The sequence below is a fragment of the Pavona decussata genome, unplaced genomic scaffold (assembly GCF_977016875.1).
Source record: "Pavona decussata unplaced genomic scaffold, jaPavDecu1.1 SCAFFOLD_133, whole genome shotgun sequence".
NCBI lineage: Eukaryota > Metazoa > Cnidaria > Anthozoa > Scleractinia > Agariciidae > Pavona > Pavona decussata.
In genome coordinates, this window is record NW_028145546.1 from 1,340,600 (window position 1) to 1,367,472 (window position 26,873).

Here is a 26,873-nt window from a genome sequence, read left to right on the forward strand (position 1 = left end):
ATATTAATGTTAGCATAGTTAATAAAGGGCAATGGTTATGAAGCCCTACATTCTTCCTTTGTTTTAGGTTCTTGTTGGCCTTTTTTGCCCTTGAAGGTGCACAAAGGTGACAACGCTCAATAGCACTCCAATTAAGTTGAAAAAACTGTCCAATAGAAACATACCTTTAATTTATTCAGTCTGAATGTGCGACCAAAAAACAAAAGGTTGTGCACTGTCAGGGAGCTTTCAACCTAAATTGCAGCACCGTTGTTTTTGCTTTTGACTTTTGCCGACTTTCATAACCAGTCTCCTCTACTAACTATGATGTTAGTAAATTTTAGAAGAATTCGATATTTTCTTGAGAATTATAAGATTTAATAATTCTCAATCTGACATTTATACTTCCTACTTTTTTGTAAAGACGGTAATTTTCATGGCGATTTCATTGAAAAATTCCCAACCAAAAAATGAATTACCCATGTCACATTTCAATTTGGAACGTTCCCTATAAATGGCCCTCATGCGGATCAAATTTGTGCTTAGCACCTCAGGTGCTTTTAACCTAGTAATTGCTAGAGGGCCTAAGCGGTTCATATCGTATTTACAGACCCTTACTTAGTACTTGTTTGTTGTAGATTAGTCAATTCTAACTGCATGTCCCAAATTGGGCGCAATTGAACCTGATCACCAAATTGCAAAACTTTAATTTGCAATTTATTTCTACTCATTTACGAAACAGCTCAGAAAAAGTGTTTTAAGTTCTGTTCAGGTCAGGAACTCTAGAACTCGGATTACAATAAATGCCTTTTTATTGACAAGTTTGTTTAACAGTTTCCTCATTGCCAACTTTGCGACTTGAAACCTTTCATCATAACGTACTCCTGCCTTACGCGGCAGTATTGGTGGAATTTAGTTATAGGACAAACTCTCAAGACACTAAGTGTCATTGATTTGGCTCGTGTCCATAGTACTGTCCTCTTTTTTCCGCCTGTTTCGTGACCTTCTGGAACTTTGAGATATTTCCATTTTTTCGCCATCGTCCGCTTTGAGAGCCTCAATCTTCTCACTGTCTTTAGATCCACCCTGAACTTCCATTTGCATGCCTTTGTCTTGCTGGTTTTTCCTTCTCTGTTTTCGCTTTGTTTTCTCGCATGATTGAGTGTCCATTTTCTCTTCCTCAACACAGCTTTCGGTTGGACCTGTCCTTTTTTCTTCATCTCCTTGCCATAAGTCCTTGTTTGACTTAAGGAGGGTGAGTTTGTTAACTGGCGGTGCCCCTGCGAGATAAGCCTCTGGTAGGGACACCCCTAGAATTTCAGGGACCATGTACGGTTTAAGCCATCCGACCCGCGGCGTTCGCCCAAAAGTATCATGTGTTCTCTTGTGAAAGAATAACAGACCGTCTACCTCGATAATAATTATAATTACAACGGTATGCAATACATGTATATAATTACAATATTCACAACGAATTGTGCTGACAGAAGGCATTAATAATTACAACTTTACACTCTAATTTACTTTAATTTAGATGTGATTTCTCGTGACCCCTTTATTACTCCGTAGGTTATTCCGAGGGAAATTTGGGCAGAGCACGTACATTGTCCCTGACGGACTGCGCATGCTTCCGATATGACATCCGTAAAATTTTGGATTTGGGGGCGACCTACACCGTTTACAGCGTCTCACAATATTGGTGGAGAGAGCAAAAGAACGAACAATAAAACCATGATCCTAGACATAACAAGTTAAAGGAGCTGCAAGTTATTAGGGTCCAGTGAAACTAGAGTTTAGAAAAGGTGCAAGTCTACCGGAATTTTTTTCTACTGTTACCAAATCGAAACAATTATTATTATTATGAAAATTAGTTTTCATTCATATGCAAACAAAACTTATTCTCATATGAAGAGCTTTTGCACTCAGCCTCGCTTTCAAAATGAGGTTCACAGCAACTCGGAAAAGGCCTCTTCACTAATAGCTTCCAACGCAGACGTCCTTAGGGGTTCGTCCTTAGCTTAGCCTAGGGGAAGGAAACGCGTAACGAACCCCTAAGGACGTCTACGTTGGAGGCTTATTCAGTAATTGATGTTAAGAGTTTGACGTTTTGTATAAGATAAAACTTGCCCAACTGTTTGTTTCCCAGACTTGAGTTATTTGTCCAAATATTCCTCACGAATTTATAAGGCTCAGTAACGAGACGCCATATTTTGAGCCCCTCCGAGGGGCACAAATATGACGGCCGGAAATCTAAGAAAACTTCTATAATCCCCTTCTTCTTTAAAGGCGATTTGTTTTGTCTATCCGCTTCAACATTTATCTTAATGCTTTAACCGTTTAGACTGCTACAAATCGCTGGAAAAGTTGTGTTTTTTTGTACGAGACAGCTTTGTCACGGAAGTCATCTTAATGTCACGCCGGTATAATCGAAAATTGTGAATGCTCTATTTTCAATTTGAAGGATTCTATCGACTGAAAACTTTGAGAAGAGATGTTTTCAAACTTCAGAACGCTTCACAGCTTTTGTTTTTATAATTCGATGATGTCACATGAAAACTCGAAAATACAAAGAAAAGTAAATAAAGAGAAGCGGATATGATTTGCATCCCCCGAGGCAATATTAAACACAAACTGGGTTACCAAATTAGTTTATATCGCAAAAAGTTTTCTAATTGGCCCTTTATATATTGGATGTTTTCTTTTTGATAAGTTGATCTTCTAAGTGGCTACGATTTAGGGGATTTAAAGCGCCGTCTGACTCCCTGAAAACACATGGAAGCGAGTAATAGACAACCTCGTTCCCAGGGTCCTCTCTCTTCCTCCCTCGCGAAAAAACCCTGGCTTGTCACGTGGCCCCACAATTTGGATGCTTGACAAAATTTGTCGTTGGGGAGGGGTAGTAAAGTATACGATCGCTTTCTAAGAATTTGTGACAACAAGCGGTTGTATAACCAAGCACATCCACACCAGACACGAAGAGTGTTGATAATCCACAAGAATTATGTTGGAAACTGTGATTTCGGGACGCCAGAGGGAAGCCGACAGAAGATGGCAGACGCTTGAGTCAAAACCAAACATGCGGGGCGATCAGAACAGAAGTATCGCAGGCTTTACGTCTTTTAATGCAGTTCGAAATGGAGTGAAATGGGAAAGGAGATCAGGTTAAGCATTGCCCGGAATAGCAGAACAACAAGACGTTTGGGGAATAGGATGTAAGCAGGCGACGTCTTTGATTAAATTGTAATTGTTCTGGCAAAAATACTTTTTACGGACAAGAGTCGCATATGAAGTAATTTTCCTGTTGTTTTATTCCCCACGTCCCTGCCTGACTCTAAGCAGTATTTAAATGAAAAATATTGAGCTTAGAGTGCTGATTGTGATCGAAAACAATGTCGCTCTTTTCTAACAGAAAATCAGTGACCAAATCAATATTATGCTTCGCCAATTAAATAAACAGCTTATTATTGACCAGAATGTATTTGTATTTTCGTGTGACTGATCAATTATGAAGCCGTTACTGCAAGAATAAAATTTTATTTGATAGAGCAAACCATGTACTTAGTAGCAGTTTAAACTTGAATGAAAAGTGATATATTTCTGAAAATCTCTGTTCGGGTATTGCGAACAAAATAATAAAGAGAGTCTACCCTGACTGGGGAGAAGTTTGTCATGTGCAATCACGTGACCAGCCGCAAACAGTGTCCTTTCTCAAGGGAGGAATTGAGAGCATCCTGGGAACGGGAATAGTGGTTGCAAACATCGAGCGTCGCTTTAACAAAAATAATTCAGGTCCAGGCGTCTTGACGAATACTTTTCAGTCTAAAATGTGAATAAAGGTTTCGATTCAAGAGGCGGAAAGGATGAAGTGAGGCCATCAATTTCCGAACAACTCAAAGAGTAAGTAGCCGAAGATATAAAGTATGAAGTTTCGCTGAAATTCCGAACATCACCGATTATTCCCGAAGATGTCGCTGTGATGAACCCAGTTTGCACGTTTTGTTATGTCATCGTCACCGCAGGCGATTCATTATGAAGGTCTTCTGTCCTCATGCCTAAATGTTCCAACTGCAGAATAAAACTACAATTAATGGAAAGAGTGTGTGATTTACGGCTTGACCCTCACCACCCCCGAGAGGGTTTAGAAACATACCCTCGAGGCTTGATCAATATAAACATAGTTACCATTTTGAAACCAGCAGCTAGCAACTTGTCTTGAACTAGCCTACCGCCAATATGTAGTTCATATTAATCTATCAGTGCCTATTCCTAGGAACTGAATTTGAACTTGTAATTGCTTACATTGCAGTGGATTTAAAGGACCGTTTGAGCCGTGCATGAGAACTTCATGATAGCGAGTAAATAATATTATGGCAGACACCGCCCGTCGCTTCGGAAAGCCTGAATACTTCAGCCGCTGAGTGCTGTTACTGGAAAGCGATATTGGAGCAATTTTGTGTAAAATCTGGAACCCATGGCTTTGTCTAAAGATTTGACAGGTTAGTACTCTAACTTTGTCCTTGTTCCTTGAACAAACGTACGACGAAACTGTGGCTTATTTATCACATCATCCGCGATGTAAATCCTGATTTTTGTGTTCAATTCGTCGTGTATATATATAAGCTAGGATGTTTGCAAGCATCTAACAGAAACTGCACTTGGAAAACCACTGATTTGAGTTTACAATTTATTACCATGAGAATCAAAAGATGTCTCATAAGAAGACGAGGTGAAGCTGTAAGCTTATTTCATAAACATTTGCAGCCGCTGTGTTGATTGTGCACTAAAATGGACCCTATAGAACGGAAGTAAGTTTCATCTAAATTTTCCTCTCCCATCTCAGCTTTAAAACGACGTACGGAATTTTTGGCTTCCTAGAACGAAGCTGCAATCCCGATTCCATGTAGAGCTAACTACAAAAACGTATTTGCTTCACTCAAAAACTTCTTACACCAAATATATACGCTGATAATGTTCTCAGTGCAGAAAATCTGCATGAAAATTAGTCATCGGGATTTATAATTTGACCTCTTAAGATTAAGTGTATTATCATAAACAAGATATCAAACTGTCAGGGTTTCTAAGACAATACAAAAGATCTTTAGTTTAAAATTCTGCCTGATCTGTAATAGTGTCTAGAATTCTTCACTTTGCCATGTAATGTGGCGAAACACAAATAGAACATTTGTATTTCCTATTTCATCAAAGTTAATTCTCAGAAACCAGTTCCTGTTACTAAGAAAATGCGTATTATGCCGTTTTTCACTGTGACTCCATAGAAAACTAAAGTCGAAACAATTCACTGAATGATGGTAACGGTTTGACGTTTTGTAGAAGATTAATAAAGAAACAACTTTCCCAGGTGTCAGATCTAGACAGTGTTCCGTACTTGAGTTATCTGTCTAAATATCCCTGGCCGCCATGTTTTGCGGACACAAACATGGCGGCCGGAAATCAAAGAAAACATCTGGAGTCCACGTTTGCTGTAAAGGCGATTACTTTTCTCTCGTTACTTATTGCATATCTGCATCAACATTTATCCGAATTCTTTAACTGTTTAGACCGTTACAAATCGCTGGATGTTGCAGTGCTTTAAATAACTAAGTTGTTATAATTCTACTGTGTCGTAACATCGTAGCGTTCTGGAACGTACGCTAATAGGCTCGTTTCGAAATATTAAACATGATTATTCAATTTCCCTTTTTTTGTGTCCTCTTGGCCCCATTTCAAACATTAATACATCACAAGGAGCCTGTTGGAGACACCTTATTACTTTATTACAATCGTGTACAATACAATCCTATAATATGATATACAGTTGAATGATAAATGATCATTATAAAGTATACAGTTTTTATAATAAATGAATAAATAAATGCAGAAGATATACAAAAGAATCGGTGACCGAAACATGTCTCATTTAAATCCAAAAGCGTTTTGCTTTTTATAAGAATATGAAGTGTTGGTAGATCAGACATTTTTGCAGGAGCTTTATGGTGGCTTATTGTACTTTGCGAAACGAAATGGAACGAAACGAAATGGAAATCTGTACTTTGCGAAATGGAAATCTGTACTTTGCGAAATGGAAATCTGTACTTTGCGAAATAAACAAGTAACAAGTCGAAATTCGTCGTACCGTACAATCCACTGAAATGAATGATCCTTGTGTGATGTTTCTGCGTATCTGTTGCTTTGCATGTCGCTTACGACATCATTCCAGCCGGATATGATACGCTAGCAAGAAAATCTGTACTTTGCGAAATGAAAAAATGTCACGTCGTGTCAAAACTGCAAGAAAGCAATATCTTGCAAAACAGCAAACTAGCAAAGTTTTGTCAACAAAATTGCATGAATATACTTGCCTTTTCTGAGAATAATCAGTCCCTTTATTCCATTGCTGATTTTTCCGTTCGTTTTACAACGTTAAGTGAGCAAAACGTTTCACTTTAAAGGGACACAGTCACCTGGTGCACATGCGCATTAGATACCATTTCTCAGCTGCATATCACACTTCATCACAAGTCTCGCGCTGAGAAGCGCATCCTTTGAAAAATGTAAACAAACCTTGTCGAGTCGAAGTATTTGCCAGTCAAAATTATTATAGTGATTATAGACCTAATGTCATTTTAGAACACTCATTTTCTTGATACCATGGAGAATTTACTGATGGACTTGTCCAGGGAAGGGCAAACGTCAACGAATACCTCTGAAGTCGAACAATCATTTTCTCGTTTATTTCGATATCCGGTCGTGTGAAAATTATCTTAGCTGTTTCTACGTTTCACAGTGTTTGCATGAGAAGCAAATTGAGTTCAAATATTAGAGAATATGTCAATTTTGGAACGTAGCTAATCGACTGAGCCGCAGTGTAGCGAAACTACCGCTAAGCTATATTTCTGCTTTTAATCATATATTTTGCTTTTATAATTTCGTTTCTGCAACTTCTCCGTTATCTAAATTTTGGAACCAAACCCATGTCGTTGCAAGAACGCTTGCTCGACTCGAAGAAAACAAGGTTCTACTGGATGTTTTCCTTGTCGAGGAGATAATCGACTGTGTACCAACGCTTGTCTTCGTCTGAGCTCCAAACCAAGCAGTCATAGCGCGTAGTTCGAATTGTTTACGAAGATTCCCACCGCACGAACCTTTCGCCAGGTTGAAAAAATGTAATTTTGCAAATATAAATTTAAGATAGAAAATGTAACACAGTTAATCGAGTTTCACGCACTAAGCGATCATCAGACTGATGAGTCTGATGATCGCTTAGTGCGTGAAACTCGTGTAACTGTGTTACATTTTCTATCTTAAATTTATATTTCGCTCTGCATGTTTTTGCATCGAGCACTCCTGCGACTGAGTGAAGCAATCATTGTATTGTTTCTTTGTTTAATTTTGCAAATATATATGATGATGATTTGTTCTCCAATGTTTTTGATTGATTTCTCTCGTTATTTTAGTCAACGCAGGCGATTTCTTCCGCCCGGCGCCTTCACGTTTCCCACCTCTTCTTTTCATGTTCCGTTGGAGACGCAATCCATACTGTTTTTAACCAAACAGGTTTCCAGTAAAAGATTGAAAATCCAATAAAACACTGGGAAGATTGAAGCGGATTTCTAGATGCCGACGCGTACTTTTGATTTCGGGTTGAGGTGGACTGACAAAAACTAGCGTCCAGGTCAGCGCGGTCACAAAGGTGACTGTCTCCCTTTAAAGGCCGAGTTTCACGGTCAAGCGCATGCGCGAGCAGACCGGCTCAAAAATAAATTGTACGGGTCGACAGTAAATTCGATGCGAGCTTGTGGTGGAACAATCCGTTGAAATCGCGCCCGAATGTGGATCATCCTCTCTTCGTTCTTCACTTTTTACAATCTTTGTTTCCTGTTGTAAATATAAGTTCGATCTTTGTAAGGTTAAAAGTGTTTTAGCATCCAAAAACGACATTTTTGTCGATGGATCGGAAAGGAGACGTCGCGGCCGACCGGCGACGGGACGTTCTGTGGACTCTCTGGAAGCACAGAAGTTAAAGCGGACAGAGTGGAGTGGATGTAGAAATCCTGTGTGGTTAACAAGATACGTCCACCAAACGTGGAAAATTGGTAAAGAGATAAGTCTGTTTAAAAGAGACAACGATTTCGCGGGACATCTGCTTTCGCCGGAAATGGCAAAGGTCACCAAATGGCTTTGGATGAACTCGCGAGGATTTTCTAGATTTCAATCGTACTGTTTGATCATATGGAAGTCAACTGTCAAAAACGGAGAATTCGACGGACAAACAGCATCAAACATCAGTGCTTTGCTTTGGATGGAAAAAATTGTACAACACTGAGACGCGAAGCGAATAAATATGTGATCAAATGTGCGAGTTAGTTGTAGTCGTCTATTAGCGGGCTCGAATAGCGGGCAGTAGAAAAAAAATCCAAAAGATTTGCGGCAAACTACAAAATGTATTGTAAGGTATTTATTTATCTATAAAATTATGGTCATTGCGAATGGCAAACGCAGTTTTGATTTGCCACCATGGCAGAGTTTTCTCAAATGCATTCCAGCATCTCGGAAGGACGCTCAGTGTTGTTGTTACTAAACGGTCGCATCGCTTCTTGAAGCTTTCGGATTTCTCGTTCTTTGCCTTCTCGCTGGTCTAATAAAATCAGGCTATCGAGCGTACACAGTATAGCAAGTTTATCACTGAATACTGATGAAATACTGGATTTAAGCACGTAAGTTTGAGGGAGCTTCTCGGCTTTTCGAACCGCGCGTGATAAAAAAAGGTCGATGCCGCGAGATATCGACATTGTACTAAAATAAAACCGTATACGTTCGCAAAAGTTCTGGCATTTCTTGAATGTCATGGGACATTCACGAAGCGGCGCTGCAAAAATCCCCATGTGTTTTACATGGACAGCCTTTTTGTTTCTTTCTGAAACGTGACCGAAACACTGGCCGGTCAGTTTTATTTTTATGCCAGCAAGTTATAAGACTTGCCCGCCGTATCCCGCCGGTGTTGCGTACTCGCTTCTAATTGGTCCAAAAACAATTGGCTTGACAGCGCTTACGTTATCGCTCGCACATGCGCCGAACCGTGAAACTCTCCCTTTAAGAGGAAAAATCCAACGTTTCCTCGCGCCGGATTGGACTAAAATGATTTCACTTCAAGATTCTGATGATGTGCCAGTCGATTTGTTTCTCCCGCCGCTAGTTGCCTTGCTCTTTCTCCTGCTGTTGGTCACATAAATTGACTTTGTGTCTTGTCGTCTTCAAAATTATTTTTTGTTTTGTTTTTTCTCAAACGCAGTTGGCGATGCGACTTCCCACCAAACAAACGCAGCCAGCAGCGCAGTTGGCCATGCATTTCCCGCCGAAAAACAACCCAGGTTCCAGCACATATGCTCATCTATGTAAGCCAATGTGAAATGAGACACCAAACCCTGTGCTGCAACACGGGTTTTTTTCGGCGCCGTTTCCTGTTCTTTCTCTCTTTGTTCGTCACTCATGTTTTGCCTGTTTGCTAGCGCTCTCAGTCGTTCTCTTTTATGTCGAGCTTAGCTTCTTCGTCGCCTGTTTTCTCGATCTCTTTCTATCTCCCCTTCTCTGCTTTCCATGTTTGCAGCCTTATTCATAAATTAACTTTGTGTTTTGTCGTACACGTCGTCTTCAAATTTTTTTTTCTCAAACTCAGTTGGCGATGCAATTTCCTACCAAACAAACGTGGCCGTTTGCGCAGTTGGACATGCATACATTTTTCCGCCGAAAAAAACCTGGTTTGCAGCACAGGGTTTGAGTGTTTCATTTCACAATGGCTTACATAGAGGGGCGGACGTACGACGGACGGTCGGACAGTGACGTCATAATAACCAAAATTTTTCGCTTTCATGAGTGTACCAAAATCTATTATCAATGGGGCTCCGCGCGCGCGCCTCCGGCGCGCGGAGCTCCGCAATAAAGTCAAGATGGGAAGTTTGAGATGACGACTACAGTCAGCCAAGTGGATAAAGGCGTCCTACTGTCGACAGTTCCAAACCCAGGGTATGCAGAAAAGATTAACAAGTACCCCAACCTCGAGGAAGTAGTGATGGACGATGAGGATGCCAAGCCATAACTGTCAATGAATCCATATATTTTTGGTGACAAGCGAGTATAAAAACCGAGACAAAGCTAAGGATTGGAAAAGCTGGGGAGCTGATCGCGTGAATGAAAGACCAGCAAGTTTTGCATTCAAACTACGAGGTTGATCGTCGAATTTGAATCGCTTCTAACTAGCTAGCGTTTGAATGAAATCAGTATAGGTTGTGAAAAAATTGTGCCATTTTCAGGGCCTTCATTCTTGGGAAACTTGAAGTTCTTCAAAATGATGCTTTTAACTGCATGGTTTTGTGTATGAAAGGTAATGTAAATGTGAATGGAATTCTCTCATTCTTTTCCTTCTGCGACGTTTGTAGTGATGACTGTCGGTCAATTTATTGAGCGCGGTGTCCGCCCGTATTCACAATGTAGTTGGGATAGCCACGCGTTTTGGAGAATTGGCGCATTTCGTCCGATCTGTTAAAAAAGCAGTCATCCCTCTAGACTAAAAACGGCTGGGAATTGACTACGCTGTTGATTAATCTGATCTAATCACAAAGCTTGTCTGATTTTTTAAGGTCTGTTATTGGCCGACGTTTTACAACAGAAACCAGACTTGATAGACCAGTTGGCGTTATGTTTAGACAGAGAAAGGAGGTTAATACCAAACTGGAAGCACTTATCCTGCGAGCTGAATGTCGACCCCGAAGTCATTACCCGCCTGCAGCAGTACACTGATTTCAGTCCCACTATCCGACTGTTTGAACATCTGGAGGTCTCGCAACCAGATTTGTCCATCTTTCAACTAAAAACCGCACTGTTAGCCATCCAGAGAAATGATCTGTTTACACTACTGAAGACCAAAGGTGATTATCCAAACTATACGATTACAAGTTTCCGCTGTTGAATTGCATCAGTCAATTCCGACAGTTCCCATCCCCAGGCTGACCCCTAAGTATTAGCATTACCTGGGAAATGCCCCACGGCGGGGACAAACAAGCTGGTAAACGAAGCAGTTTAAAAGACAATGATTTCTTCGCTCTTCGCTTCTGGGCTTGCCATTATTCTAAGAAACGCTTATTCACGCCAATTTAAGTCTCAGATAAGTCTTCTTTCTCAGTACTGTGGCAGTCACCGTTCATTCTGTGGACCTACCTTTTAATTTGTATTCTGCCCTGACTTAGTTAATCAAGAATTAATTGTCCTTGCTGATGAAGTTATCATTGAAACGAAATTCTTAGTTCTCTCGCTCTCCTAGAAATTTCGTTCTTTTCCTTTCCATGTTTATGTTATTCAGAAAACTCTGAAAATTGACTGATTTTACAGCTGGCTGCATTGATTCAAAGACGGTCCAAGAGGTTATCACGTCTAGAAATATACAAGCTCCTTCACCCTGGGCTGGTCTTTTAGACGACATTGCCTTAAAACTAGACGATCACTCACCGATTTTGGGAAATTGGAGCAAATTGGCGTCAACGTTAGGAGTTCCACGAGAGGTCTATAGACAGTTTGAAAGGCGTTCAGTACAAAGCCCGACCCACAATATGTTTCAGTATTTGGCGGCTACTCGTCCACAAGTGACGTTCAAAGAATTAAAGGATGCGTTCGGATTAATGAAAAGGAAAGACTTACTCAAGATTCTAGGAAATCAGGACCTCGGAGGTAAGTGCAATTGCCTTTGGTTAGTAGAATTGACATGATTGCATTTCATTTCTCAGTGGCCTTTTTTCTTATTGTCCAATCAGCTGGGTGTTTCCTAAAGGTCTTTTACTTGGTTCTTCCCGTTGATACTAATACAAGGGGTGTAAATATTTCTTTTCTATATCTTCGACTGAATACATAATATGACTTATGAAGTGTTTGTTGGTCTAATTTTGAATGTTGAGGTGTTCTGTGGGTATCAATCTAGTTAAATTGCATACGTGATTATGTAGAGGTTAGAGATTCGAACTTAAATTGATTGGAACTTTGCGGATAAGGTTGTTTCCTCAGACAGGAAATTTTAACAAGGTGTGTAACTGGTTACCAAATCAGTTGTCAGCAATTCAAAAAAATAATGGAGGGTCGAATCCATAAGGTGTAGCAATCCCTCTACTCGTATTATCCTACAGACCTTTTGGACTCCAATAACCGTTGCCAAACCCTCTTTACCCGCAGTCGTAAACCGCACAAAAAATACTCTAGAAACCAGAGTTTCTCAGACAAACCTGAGATGCGCAGAACGTATGCGCGCGGTAGCAAAAGGAGGCACCGTCCTTAACTTGTTGTTGTTGTGATTTTAACAGATGAAGTTATATTGAAGGATGTCATGACACCTGGATCAGAGCTCCTACAAATGGTAGCTGAGAAACTCAATATCGATGCCTCTCCGTGGAATCAAAATTGGCGCAACCTGGCCCATCTACTGAAAATCCCATCTGGCCGGTATCAAGAATTTGATGAAACATCAGAACGCAGAACAAGTCCAACGACGGAACTAATGCGATGGCTAACGGTACGTTCACCTGAGACGACTTTAATCGAAATTGTTAAAGCACTGGACAGGATACGACGAAATGACGCCATTAAAATTGTAACTGAGGAATTTCCAGATGCTATTGGTGAGTTGAAGATCTTTGTTCTATTTTGACGAATATTGTGTGTCAATTTGCCATCGAGTACGTAGCTAATAATGGACGGTGCAAAGGGTGTGCCTGTTAATTTTACTGTGTCAAGGAGGTGCATAAAAATTATTATCCGTGTTATTCTTGAATGACCGTCCGTGAATTAAAAATGTAGTGTTTAATTTGGCCTTTTTGCACGATTTTGTACCAATAAACAAAAATTTCGTCAATGATGGTGACGTTGATTCAAGAGAATTATTTCCCTTCAATAGAGTCAATATGACTGAGATATGCCCCAAAAATATAACACAGCACTAATTAACAATATGTGGCTCCAGGGATTTTCCAAACCTGAGAGATGAGATCGGCCTAGAAAGAGTACATTTGATGTCATGTTTTCGTTGTTTAATTGTATTTTATTTACACAAAAGCCAAGTAGCTTGACACTCGAATTTAACCTCTGCCATGCATTCAAGTATAAAGAAAGGTTTTTATCTTTATACTTACATACTTTAAATGAATATAAAAATGACCAATTAAATAATATTGTAATACAGTCGAACCCCTAGTCAGCGGCCACCCCCTATTAAGTGGTCTCTTGCAATTTCCCCGAGAGTGGCCTTTTTTCTGCAGATTCTTCTCTCAAGCAGCCTGATTCTTCGTTAAACAATAATTCGAGTTTGGAGGTCCCAATCGATGCAACTGACAAAACACTTCCAAGTCTGTGCGAGAGGAGGGAATGCAGTTCTTCTAAGCAAGGTGTGTAAATAAAATACAATTACAGTTGAAACCCTATTTTACTGTAATCGTTCTGAAGGGTTTTGTCACATAACTTGAGTATTATTTTCAAGAGCTGAGAGCAAAGTGAACCAAAATATGATGAATTTCTTTGGCTACTGAGGACCAGGGTGGAAATGGATTCCTTTTTCTTGTGTTTTGAAGTCGAAGATTGTTCTAAACTGATGGTTTGCTCGCGTTTGAGAACGCCAGTTGGTATAAGGAAAGCTACTTAGTTTTAATGTAAACACAGTTGTGATCCGGATACGGGGTACAATCCCCACCACGTAGTGAGAAATCGCAACCTGATTCGTAATCGTTTGCAGTCCTCCTGGACGTGAAAACAGCATTACACGTCAGAAGGTTGATTAGTTAACCTTTTTTCTGCAGATTCTTCTCTCAAGCAGCCTGATTCTTCGTTCAACAATAACTCGAGTTTGGAGGTCCCAATCGATTCAACTGACAAAACACTTCCCAGTCCGCGCGAGAGGAGGGAATGCAGTTCTTCTAAGCAAGGTGTGTAAATAAAATACAATTACAGTTGAAACCCTATTTTACTGTAATCGTTTTCAAGGGTTTTGTCACATAACTTGAGTATTATTTTCAAGAGCTGAAAGCAAAGTGAACCAAAATATGATGAATTTCTTTGGATACTGAGGACCAGGGTGGAAATGGATTCCTTTTTCTTGTGTTTTAAAGTCGAAGATTGTTCTAAACTGATGGTTTGCTCGCGTTTGAGAACGCCAGTTGGTATAAGGAAAGCTACTTAGTTTTAATTTAAACACAGTTGTGATCCGGAAACGGGGTACAATCCCCACCACGTAGTGAGAAATCGTAACCTGACTCGTAATCGTTTGCAGTCCTCCTGGACGTGAAAACAGCATTGCACGTCAGAAGGTTGATTAGTTAACATTTTTTCTGCAGATTCTTCTCTCAAGCAGCCTGATTCTTCGTTGAACAATAACTCGAGTTTGGAGGTCCCAATCGATTCAACTGACAAAACACTTCCCAGTCCGCGCGAGAGAAGGGAATGCAGTTCTTCTAGGCAAGGTATGACCATAACAATGGTGCGAATGCGTAAGCTTAAGATCATTACCGTAAATTCCGAACAGCATAGCAAGAAAATTATTTTGCTCAGGAGGGTCCCAAAGACACGAAATCAGAAACTTTGGATTAGCCTTTTTTTGTATCAGTAAAATTAGATACGAATCAGTGGGTATGGGAAAACATCTTAAACATGCCCAAATGTGATGGGAAAAGTTGTCATTGATACAGTTTTGCGCTTGTTACGGGATTATGGGTAATCAGAGCAGACTTGGCTGGTACCAATACCATATTCTAGCCCCATTCAAATCCCAATCCCCAAAGTCCAATACACATTACCAATGATTTTTAAATTCAAAATTTCAAGATTACATCCCAGTACTGTACATAGCAGCTCTTTTCACTTGACATCTGCATTATTTTCTAAATCGAGGCTAATCACGTCCTCCGCAAGCTACCCGGTCCAACGATGTTACGTTGCTCGTGAAGATCAGTAAAGATGATACAAAGCTAGTCGGAACCTGAGGGGGGAGGGGGGCGTTGTCCTTGAATGTCAGAGATCCCTGAATTTTTTGTTACCATGGCAACCAATTTTTGACATTCATATTATGTACAAAACTGGCAGTTTTTTATTCTGTTTTCCTTTTCATTTGGATTACTTTTTTGGTGGTTTCTGAGGTTTGGGGGAGATTAAGCAAATCCAAGATGATGGATTCCTCTGAGGAGAACGAAATTGACTTACAAGTATTTACCTCGCGAAATTTTGAAGGAGATTTGTCACTATAACGAGACAGTTAAATATGTTTCGTTAAACTATGTTGCCTACTGACAATATTATTTACACTACGTTTCTCCGCAGAAGAGACCGCAGAAGAGAGGAGAGAATTAAATCTCTGTGGGAGTTTGCCAGGTGGTCCTTATAAACTGATAGGTCGAGAACAAATTTGTGGGCAAATTATAGAGACGCTGATGTCAGACAAGGCCGTTGAAATCGTGGCACCGTATGGCTACGGGAAAACATCGGTCGTGGTAGAAGCTGCTCGTAGAATGATTGCAAAAGGAAAACACGTTGTGTACGTTAATCCCAGAGGCGTAACTTGCGTGGAAGATTTGGCGAGTAAAATCATTGAAGAGTTAGGTGAGCACCCCAGCGATCATACGATAGAGGAGTGTTTGTATCGAATCAGATCCTTGAAAAACAAAACAGTGTTAGTCGTTGAAAATCTTGACAACCTGTTATATCTCGAAAAACAATTTAGTAGTGAAAAGTACCATCAAGAAGTAGAAACGTCGCATCACGGTGAGAAATATTGCAGTACCAAAATCCGTGGACAGTACAAAAGAGAGGAGTTTTTGTCTTTCGTTAAAGAGATCGGCGAAAGTTCAACAATCCAGCTTGTCCTCACATCAACAGAACCCAATGATTTTCTCTCTTTTCCAATTGATTTAATTAAATTGCCGCCGTTAAGCAAAGAGGATTCTTCCACCTTGTTCAAGGATCACTACGGGAATCTTGACGAGAACACGGTTAACAAACTAGTCGACATCGGGGGTGGTATACCGCTGATCATCTTTACTGTGATGTCACGTCTCAAAAATGAAAATGAGGATGCAGAGACTCTTGCTGAACGACTCTCCACGAGCCAAGGTGGAGATCTTATTAAGGAGCTAAACCCTCGAAATTTGCCTCTGGAAGAACGCATTTATGACTGTCTCGAAGAGTACTTTGGTCGCTTGAGTGAGGACGACCAGTATGCTCTGGTTATGCTTTCCACATTTCCGGACAAATTTACCCAGACACAACTTTTTGCAGTATTTCAGACTGTGCTCGGTCTGGATTTGGCTTCATGTATAAGTTCTCTTAAATACAGTAGTTTTTTTCCCTTTGAAAGAACCAGTGACCTCTACTGTCTTCCTTCATACATAAGAACATTTTGCTCAGTGCAATCCAGACATGTAGAAGCGAAGTCTCTCTTTCTGCATCACTACAGTGATCTAGTTGTTAATTTGAGCAAAGACTTTTTGACGAAAGATTCGCAATCTGCTGTAAAACGATACAGGGACGAGAAAGACAATATCAAAGAAGCCATGGTTTGGTGTGGAAATGATCACCCCGAGCTTGCCGAGGACTTAAGGGAGAAGTGTATCGATGCTTTTAACAAGGCCGCCGTGTTTCTCGCCAACGTGATGAGAAAACAAGAGTTTGAGTCACTCTTCTGTAAACTTGCATACCAATGTCGCCATGACCTGAAGCGACACAGCGCTTGTCTCACTGCTATCGGGACGAATATAGTGTTAAGCTTCACGTGCACACCTTGGATCTGCTTTACTGCATGGTACCGAGCAAAGTGCGTTTTGTCACAAGCAAATGACATTCAAGAAAGCGTGGAGACAGTGGATGACGCCACCCGAGCTGAGTGCTTAAGCAAGCTTGGTTTATGTCGGGTTGGTGAAGGGCATGAAATCCAGGGCTTTGAATGTCTAAACCAGGCCTTAGCATTGCGAACAACCCGCTGGGAACAGTCATCCAAGGAAAAAGACAGGGTCATGTTGGCTGCTTGTCACAATGATCTAGCAGGTTTAGTATAATTTATTTATTATTTATTTATTTATTTATTTATTTTTTCATTTATTTATTTATTTATTTATTTATTTATTTATTTATTTACGACATACAAGCATAGAAAGTTACAGTGAATAATAGACTATAATCACATTATTTATTTATTTATTCACCACGACATACAAGCATAGAAAGTTACAGTGAATAATAGACTATAATCACATTATTATACAATTAAAAATTGATCAAGTAATAATTTTTAAGATTTTAAACATTTGATCAGAGAAAAACAGATTAACACATGATTGAGAACACGTAGAAAGTAGTAGTGTTAGTTCTACCTGTCAGCCAATCCCCAGCCAGCCCGAGAATGCTACTCAGTAAACCGTTTCAGAACCTGCAGTCAAGGAGGACAGAATCAGTTTTCAGAAAAGACTTCATTAAGACTCGTTTTTTTCCCATTCAACTGCTTGTTTAATACAAGGATTAGTCAGGGTACTTTTTCTCGTTCTCTTACAAGCCATCAAGGCCGTCAACAGCATTTGACAGTAACTGTGTCGTTAACATTGTTATTTTGCCACGTTGCCAATGCGATCATTATTTTACAATGCCAATTTGAGATCTTACTCAACAATTTTACCCTGAGTCATAAAGGCCCATTTAAACTGTTTCAACACTTTGTTAAACCAAATGTCGGGGGCGTTTGAACAGGTAGTTCAACATTGTTGAAAGTGCAATCAAAGGCTCCTGTGAGCCAACTCGTGAATGCAGATGACACATAGTAATTGCAATTTAGACGGCTACGGAAACTTCCTCAAAAGCTAAAAGAAATTATATCTTTGCCCGATTATGTAACGAAAAATGACCATTCTTGTACTATTAAAATGATTGTCAAATTATTCTGTACAGATTGAATAAGCCGATTATTCTGATGCGCCGATTAAAAAATATCACGTGTTTTTTTTATTCAAAGTTTATAGGAGCACGCCATGTGCAGCTACGTCATGCAAATTCGTGTGATAGTCCGCGGCTACTGGATTTCACGATCGGGCTAGTGGATTCTAACCATCACTTGCCCGATGGGCAAGTGAAGTTTTTTTGGGAATTAAAATTACAAAATTACTGTAGGGCAAGCCGATCTCACAAAGGGAAATATGTTCAACAAAGTATCGCATTACGATTCATGCCCGACATAAATGCGTGAAATTTTTCCTTTGGAGTTCAGTCCACGCAATCCTCAAGTAAAAATAATGAACTATGACAAGCTCTTGCTAAATAAGAATTATTTATCGACAGCGTCCTTTTGCTTTCCCATAAATTACCAGTTGTAAATTTCGAAAATGAAACATTTTTTCCTTTTGAAACCTCTATGAAAGCTGACAAGATCTTAAAAGTGTTCATTTCACCAGAAATTTGCATAATTTTGTTTACGACGTCAATGATGCGTGACATGGCACGTTCCGCTTTCGCGTGAAAACTGACAAATTAAATTATTTTTTAATTAAATTATTTTTAAATTAAATTATTTTTAATTCTTGAAAGAAACCGCACTTCGTAGAAAAAAAACGAAAAAATCCTATAACTTTGCTCAGATTCAACGAAAAATCCCCATTCTTACACTAAAATGATTGTCAAATTATTCTCTACAGAATGAATGAGAGAATTCTGACGCGTCGCGAAACAAATTTTCACGTTTTTTTTTTTTTCACTAATTGAGTTTACGACCCCGGACTTTCTGAAAAACTGAAAAAACTTGAAACTTTGCTCAGATTGAACGAAAAATCGCCATTCTTGCACTAAATGTTCGTCAAATTATTCTCTACATATTGAATAAGAATTTCCTGATGCGCCATGAACAACAAATGTTCGCGTGTTTTTTTCCACTAATTGAATTTAAAACTCATTCACTGCGCACGCCCGAAAGTTAACGACAAAACCGACTGATCGACTGATCGACTGATCGACTGATCGACCAAGTCGAGAGTCAGCTATCGCTATAACTCGTTCATTGCGCATGCGCGCATTCACGAGTTAAAAACTGTTGAAAGCTTGTTGAAAGCGTGTTGCATCAAATTTAAATTGGTTTTTAAAAACTTTCATTCAACATCGATTCACTCATGCCTTTGCTCTCGACGATGTTGAATGGTGTTGAAGCCGTTTGACTCCTTTTCACATTTGTCCAACATTTGCCCAACATCGGTTCAATTTTTGTTGAACGAATGTTGGTCAAAAATTGAAACCGTTTAAACGGGGCTTAAGGTCGGCACACAGGAGGGGACTAGTCGCAGGGACTTGTTTCAGGGACTAGTCCGCTGTAGGGTTTACACGACGGGACAAGTCGCGTGGATAAGTCCCTTGAAGGGTTTGCACACGGGGACCTGTTACACATCGAAAAAGAAAAATTTAGGGCGACTTCACTGAAATTCAGGGAAACGTAGAGACGAAAAAGAAGCGGTCCTAAACAGTGAAACCGAAGTTACTAAATTTTAAAACCGCAAAACATTGAAATACACACACAAGTCAATAAAACAGCACGTTGTCGATCTATAAAATTAGTCATTTACAATTTCCAAAAGGTTTTTGCTTTTTTAGAGTTCGGTATACTCCTGATTCAAAACAACAGCTATTCAAACAGGGGCTTAAATACAAACAAAACTAAAATACTTGTTCAACCTCACCGTCTGCCGCCATCTTGAAATGGAGTTCGTAAATACTGATCAGCAATTGGTTTATTTTCATTTGATCGCAGGGACTTGTGCCACGAACAGTTCACACGCAGGGACCAGCATAATTTGAGGGGACAAGTCCCGGGGACTTGTCCCACGAAATCAAACATGGTTTGAATTCGTGGGACAAGTCGCGTCCCTGCGACTACATTTTTTGATGAAAATGGGTAGTTCACACGTACTGACTTGCATTGGTCCCTGGGACTAGTCCCTTCGTGTGTGCGACCTTAAGAATTTGTTTCTCTATATTCCGCGTGACTACATCGCCGCTAAATATCGAGATCTGCAAACAAAAATAGCTGATTTGATGCTAGTGCACAAAACTTAAACGTGGCCCCTTGAAATGTTTTAATAAAGTCCTCCTCAGAGTACTTGACAATGCTGCAACATTTTCTCTTTTTGTCAAATAGCTTCACTGATGTTTCAGCACAAACACATGGCAGCTATTCAAACCAGAAGAAAACTAGTTTTACCAGTTTACGAAGCCATCCTTGGTAATCACCCCTTTATGGCAACAACTCTCAGTTGCATCGCCAAAAGTTACAATGAGCTGGGTGACTATGACAACGCCATTTCATTTGCTGCTCAAGCGCTCAACATCCGGGAAACACTGTTGGGACACCATCAAGAGACTGCAGGGTCTTATTATGATTTGGGCGTGGCTCTAACTGGGAAAAATAATTATGAAAGGTGAGTGATTACAGAGGAACCCGAAGAACAAGGCCAGCATAAGTCGTCCACGCATTTGTAAATGTGGGAGATATTGAGACTGCGTGGAAATTATTTAGCTCCAGTGAGAGGTTTTGTCTCTCTTACACAACGATGAATGCTGCTTAAAAGTTTTATTCTGACACCTGTTGTCAAACTGAAAAACACAGCCAATGCTCATTCCGGTTTTCAGCGAATTGAAATAGTTTGATCAGACCTTACTTACAGTCCCCAAGTTATTAAGGACAGTGGCTTGACTTCCTTGTTTCCTTGACCCCAAGGGGGGAAATGAACTAGACCATTATATTCCTGAGCTTGCCTATAATGATTCTTTTTCTTGCTCTATTTAGTGCCTTGGAACACCTTAAACGCGCGGCTGAATTACAGGAAGAGGTGTTGGACACACAAGAGGAACTGATCCTCACTCACCAGGCCATGGCAGTCGTCCTGATGGAACTGGGGCGAGCTGAGGAAGCCGAAAGGGAAATGGACCGAGCGAAAGAGTGCGCACAAAAGTTGGACTCTTTAGAAGTTCCCGTGGAAACGATTGTGACCCACGAAGAAAAAGGATGGCAGAAGGCCGATCCTGTTCGTGTGGGAAGCATATGAATGCAACAGTGAATATTCCATCGAAAATAAGTACTGGCCAGCACTTGCTGCATATAGCTCTTTCTTGAAGACAGTTACAAAAATGGTCTCCAGTCTTTTCGGAGTGACACTCGGTCAGAAAAGAAAAGAGATTCAGAAAGTAAATATAGCAAGGCACCCAACTGGTGCTGAAGCGATGACTTGTGGTGAACGTTTGAAAAGTTGCTGGCACAACGTGTTTGGATTTACGGCTATCCCAGCAAACTGTTCAACGTTTCCAAGATCCATGCATCTTTCAACTGACCACTGTTATCCTAATGACAAGCAGCTGTATGTCTCTTTTAGTTCAAAGAAAGACACTGGGCAAACCGAAGCTGTCGGTGCTACTCAGAGCTGCGTTAAAGATGTACGGAAATGGCCGATCAAGACTGATAACTGTTGCTTAATGATGATAATAAGAATTCCTGACAATTGGTACCAAGCACCAATTAGCTTATTTAAGTTACCATTTATCGTATTTTAATAGGAGATTCTGAAATTATTCCGAAATCGACAGTAAAGAAATTATGGACGTGGTTCGACTTAATGCTGTCAATGAATTCTAATGTTAACTACACTTGTTCTATAGCTTTTTTATTGCTTGTATGTATAACATAAGAAGAATCAGGAAGTATTTATCTGGACAGTCCACTGAGACTATAAACCATAATAGTTCCCTTTATGACTTGTCCTTGTTCAAAATGCTGCAGCCGGATTAATTTTCCAGGAACATAAATACTGTCGAGTACTGCTAAATACCGTACTGACTGCAAAACAAAGTCATCCACCGTTAGACCTGTAGCAATATTCAGCAGCTTACTTGCCATGAGGAAGCAGGAATGTATGAGTTACTCTCTGATAGCAATAGGCTGCTTCTTATCCTGTGAAATAGATCGTTCGTTTTCATAAGCTACTCCTAAACTTTGGGATCTGATACCTCTTGTGTGGTAATTTTTAAGAAATCACCCTAGACGGCCTTTTGGCAATGTTACTTTGATGTAATTAGTTCAAGTTAAATGTTGTTAGTTTCATTTTCGCTTAGCTTTGGTAGGTTTATGCAACTGTATATAAACAATAGCATTCTTAGTAATTTTATATTTTGATATTAATTTTCGTAAATTTTAGAAGAACATTTTCCTGGGAAGTATACATCTCAATCTGATATTTATACTTCCTACTCTTTTGAAAAGACGTTAATTTTCATGGCGATTTCACTGAAAAATTCTCAACCAAAAAAGTGAATTACCCATGTCACATTTCAATTTGGAACGTTCCCTATAAATTGCCCATTTGCGGGTCAAATTTGTGATTAGCACCTCAGGTGTTTTTAACCCAGTAATTGTTAGAGGGCCTAAGTGGTTCATATCATATTCACAGACCCTTATTTGGTACTTGTTTGTTGCAGGTTAGTCAATTCTAACTGCATGCCCCAAATTGGGCGCAGTTAAACCTGATCACCAAATTGCAAAACTTTAATTTGCAATGTTTTTCTACTCATTCACAAAACAGCTCAGATAAAGTGTTTAAAGTTCTGCTCAGGTCAGGAACTCTAGCACTCGCATTGCAATAAATGCCTTTTTATTGACAAGTTTGTTTAATTAACAGTTTCCTCATTGCTGTAATGCGGTGCCCTCCATTTTGCACTTGAAACCTCTCATCATAACGTACTCCTGCCTTACGCGGCAGTATTGGTGGAATTTAATTATAGGACAAACTCTCAAGACACTAAGTGTCATTGATTTGGCTCGTGTCCATAGTACTGTCCTCTTTTTTCCGCCTGTTTCGTGACCTTCTAGAACTTTGAGATATTTCCATTTTTTCGCCATCGTCCGCTGTGATAGCCTCAATCTTCTCACTGTCTTTAGATCCACCCTGAACTCCCATTTGCATGCCTTCGTCTTGCTGATTTTTCCTTCTCTGTTTTCGCTTTGTTTTCTCGCATGATTGAGTGTCCATTTTTTCTTCCTCAACACAGCTCTCGGTTGGACCTGTCCTTTTTTCTTCATCTCCTTCCCACAAGTCCTTGTTTGACTTAAGGAGGGTGAGTTTGTTGACTGGCGGTGCCCCTCCGAGATAAGCCACTGGTACGGACACCCCTAGTATTTCAGGGACCATGTACGGTTTAAGCCATCCGACCAGCGGCGTTCGCCCAAAAGTGTAATGCGTTCTCTTGTGAAAGAATAACAGACCGTCTACCTAGATAATAATTATAATTATAACGGTATGCAATACATGCATATAATTACAATGTTCACAACGAATTGTGCTGACAGAAGGCATTAATAATTACAACTTTACACTCTGTGCTAGTAGCTTGTTCGAGAAGCAAGTAAACTACAAGGTTTCTATACACTGTAGTATAAAAATACACGGAAACTGACCCAGGATTGCAGAGGCCGATTAAGAATGTCAAGGGTTCAGTGCTAAGGCAATTCAGTGTCAGGCCTGACAAACCCTAAGAGAGGTGTCTAAAACAACACCCCTTTCACATTTCCCAGTTGTGCGTTGTTTGTGTGTTTGTTTGTTGGTTAGGTTTCTACGGGGGGGGGGGGGGGGGGGGGAGAGGTGTCAAGGCAATGAGAGCCAGTCTATCCGTATTGAACGTAACAAAAACTGAACATTTTCAGTTTTTACGGCTTATTCATAAAAAGTACAAAAATTAACTCAACGTGTTCTTGTCACAGTGAGCAAACAGTTGTCAAGTTTCCTGGGATTTTGAAGCATTTGAAAGGAAAAACTGTAAGAGATGGCCTAAAATTATCTCTAATCTCTGTGAGCAGCTGTTGTAATTACGCACCTCAAACGTAGCAGAACACAATGCTTGATGAATGGCATTTGGATCACAGGAACAGTAAGGCAGACTAACGAACCTGTACTGACAAATGAAGTGGGCACAAATGTAAGCCAAAAGGGAAAGTAATATAAACACAAAACAAGACAAGAAGACATGACAGAAAGTAAGGAAGAGGCATGAAGAGGCAAATAAAAACATTAAGACTATAACTGAAATTGCATACACAAACTGTATGCATTAACATTGCTGGATTAAGGTTACTGCATTAATATTACGTACTGGATTCGCTCTAACGAAAGGCTAACGCTCAAAACGTCTGCACCTGAATCTCTTTACGGTGGCCAAATTAAAATTACCAACTCCGCGGTTGATGAAATCAAACATTTGTTGCAAAACAAGAAGCCCGAGCGCAGTCATACTTGTTTTCACTCCAGAAAACGCAAATAAAGATCTGTGCACTTTTTCTTTTGGTTTTTGTGGAGACCCCAGAGCGTAGAAATCAGGCAACACTGAATAATTTTATGAACTAGCCTCCCACGCAGATGTTCTTAAGGTTCGTCATGCGTTTCCCCCCGCGTGATGAAACCCTAAGAATGTCTGCATAGGAGGCTAAATATGAACGGGCACCATAATAATGCACAGTTTCAAACAATTAATTTTATACTCACTGGGTTGTTTGCAGACACCTCTGATACTATTGATTCTTCTTGAAGTTTAGTCTGTAGCCAATAAAATCTGAAATCTGTCTGTAAAGACAATCATTTTAACCCTGATATTAAGGACGGTGCCTACTATTGTTACTGCGCATCGCGAGATACTCGGGTTCCCTATGGGTGGTGCCTACTAATACAGGAATATTTTTGCACGGCTTAAAACTATACTTAGAAAGCAGAACTTACCAAATGCTTTTGGTATCTCAAAAGAAAATTGGGGGTAACCATGCATTTTTCAGAGATAATTAAGCTTCAATTTAGGAAAAAATCCCATACATTGCTTATATTTTGGCGTTTTTTAGAGATATTATTGCTTAATTATCTCTGAAAAATGCGTGGTTACCCCCAATTTTCTTTTTGGATTCCAATAGGCCTTGCTGAGATCTGCTTTTCCCGCATAGTCATAAACCGCACAAAAATACTTCGGTATTAGTAGGCACCGTCCTTAAAATGATATTAACAGCAACCTGATTTAAGTTAAATACAGTCATGTACAAGGTACATTGTAGCTACCACCCGCAAGTAGAAAAGTTCTGTGGTAGCTAGGGGCACACACAAAATTAATGTAAGATGCACTGTATATGACATATTACACTACCAACTGTTAAAGGCACAGTTACAATGTGTACAAGGCACCATTATTTTGTGCAAACGTTTTGTTAGAAGGTGCCAAGCTAATTTGGCTCATTAATAATCTGGGTAATTACAAGATAGTCCACAGATTTGTTTTTTATTATTATTATTATTATTATTATTATTATTATTACTATTATTTTTTTGCATTGGTTTGTATTGTTTTTTGGAATACATGTATGATTTGATACGTTTTGAAAATTATTTTGGGAGTATGCAAGGAATTCCAGATCTGTGTTCCAGGTATTATAAAAGAATATGATTTATGCACCATTTTCTGGTCTTTCGTTTTCAGAATCGGTGAAGAACTACTTGTCAAGTAGAAGAAGTTTGTTGAGTAAAATTTAATAGGAGCAGCATTATTGGCATTATTTCTCACCAGAAAGAACATTTGAAAATTAATTATGAAAAGTGGAAAGGCATATTGTCTAAGACTATAATTTTTTATTAACTGTAGTCTTTGAAGTAATTCACGTATCTCCACTCAACTATACAATGTAGGTCAAGCTTTCATCAGGGCCCTGCTTTCATGTAACAATTGCACTTAATATTAATATTGAATTATCAAATGCAAATGTACACTGTAAAAGCAAAGAATGCAAAGAACCCAAAGAACCTATCAGAACTCAAGCAAGGAATTATTTAACAGGTGCTAAGCATTGGAAAATCAAGTCATGACAAGTCGGTTACAGTCACAAATAATAGAAAAGAAAAGTCAAATCAAATTAAATTTATTTTCAATACTCAGTTGAAGACCCTCTATCAGATACACTGTAACTTACAGTGAGTACTTTCTATACTATTAAATCCTTCCAAACCATTAAATACATAAAGTTACCAAAACCTTATAATTCAACAAGATTGTTTTCAAGCCTATCAACAGAGCTGGCAGCAGGAACACTCACCTCACTGTCATACACAGGATGACCCCTCCAGCACATCACATCCAGAACATTAAATGTGTCTGTTAGTTCATTGAAGATACAATCCAAGATGGTGTAATCTGGTAAACACAAGCATTAGTCATCAGGTCATCAGAGCAGAGTGGTTGTAAGTAAATAAATAAAATAGACTTAGTTTAAAGAGGGTGACACTTCGCACTTTGTTATGACTGACAACACTGTGGTCCTCAGATTCTAGATCAAATTGGAATTATTTTGGAAATGTTGGTCTTTGATAGCAGGAGAAAAGTCTCTCAGACCAAGAGACGAGAACCAACAACAAACTCAACCCACATGACACCGAATCTGGTCATCGAACCCAGGTCACATACATGTAGGTGGGAGGTGAGTGCTCTCACCATTGCACCATTGCTGCTCCTTCAATTGTCAGTTGAGAGTCAAAAGGAACTTGTGCTTCCTTTGGGTTTGCTTTATGACACGGTGTGATTGGTTAGCAAACAAAAAAGTCATCGCAAAATAAGCATGTAAGTTAGACCATTTTTAATTTACCCAGACAAAAGGACTCTCCAGACTGGGAGCTTGGAGTTAGTGTGGATTTGAGGATGAGATGAAGGCAAGTTTATTTGTCTTTGATATGCAAATTTGTATGTGAACCTACAATGTAACTAGAAAAATTTTAACATCTTTCCAATAATACAGAATTTACGGATTATCAATAATATTATTTTCATTCTAAAATTCTTATTTT

General features: G+C 39.6%; 3 protein-coding genes across 10 annotated transcripts in view; 2 read left to right on the top strand and 1 right to left on the bottom strand.

Moving 5' to 3' along the window:
- Window positions 1-21,200, top strand: part of LOC146468100 (uncharacterized) — a 39,531-nt gene extending 18,331 nt beyond the window's left edge. The window contains exon 9 of the transcript XR_014867573.1: window positions 21,159-21,200. The gene's annotated coding sequence lies outside the window, so the exon portion shown is untranslated. The remainder of the gene's footprint in view (window positions 1-21,158) is intronic.
- Window positions 313-26,873, bottom strand: part of LOC146468102 (snurportin-1-like) — a 32,138-nt gene continuing 5,577 nt past the window's right edge. Inside the window, exons 7-10 of one of the 5 annotated variants that reach the window (XM_085124914.1) lie at window positions 26,129-26,226; window positions 24,546-24,623; window positions 23,881-23,958; window positions 313-1,389 (exon numbers count right to left, since the gene is read on the bottom strand). In XM_085124914.1, coding sequence (XP_084981040.1) covers window positions 919-1,389; window positions 23,881-23,958; window positions 24,546-24,623; window positions 26,129-26,226 — 725 coding nt within the window. In that variant the 3' untranslated portion in view covers window positions 313-918. Of the gene's footprint in view, window positions 1,390-22,644; window positions 23,280-23,876; window positions 23,959-24,545; window positions 24,624-26,128; window positions 26,227-26,873 lie in introns of those variants that run through there. The other 4 variants (XM_085124915.1, XM_085124911.1, XM_085124912.1 and 1 more) reach the window with 4 other exon arrangements.
- Window positions 4,162-21,200, top strand: LOC146468103 (uncharacterized). Of its 4 annotated transcripts, none has more exons than XM_085124904.1 (10): window positions 4,162-4,475; window positions 10,614-10,901; window positions 11,362-11,697; window positions 12,321-12,635; window positions 13,272-13,397; window positions 13,806-13,931; window positions 14,340-14,465; window positions 15,331-17,037; window positions 20,159-20,438; window positions 20,807-21,200. In XM_085124904.1, exons 1-10 carry the CDS (start codon window positions 4,451-4,453, stop codon window positions 21,063-21,065), a joined length of 3,588 nt encoding a protein of 1,195 aa, XP_084981030.1. In that variant the 5' UTR covers window positions 4,162-4,450; the 3' UTR covers window positions 21,066-21,200. The 4 variants fall into 4 exon arrangements, with proteins under 4 accessions (XP_084981030.1, XP_084981032.1, XP_084981031.1 ...); XM_085124903.1 differs by having other exon boundaries at window positions 4,308-4,475; window positions 15,319-17,037; XM_085124906.1 differs by lacking the exon at window positions 14,340-14,465 and having other exon boundaries at window positions 15,319-17,037.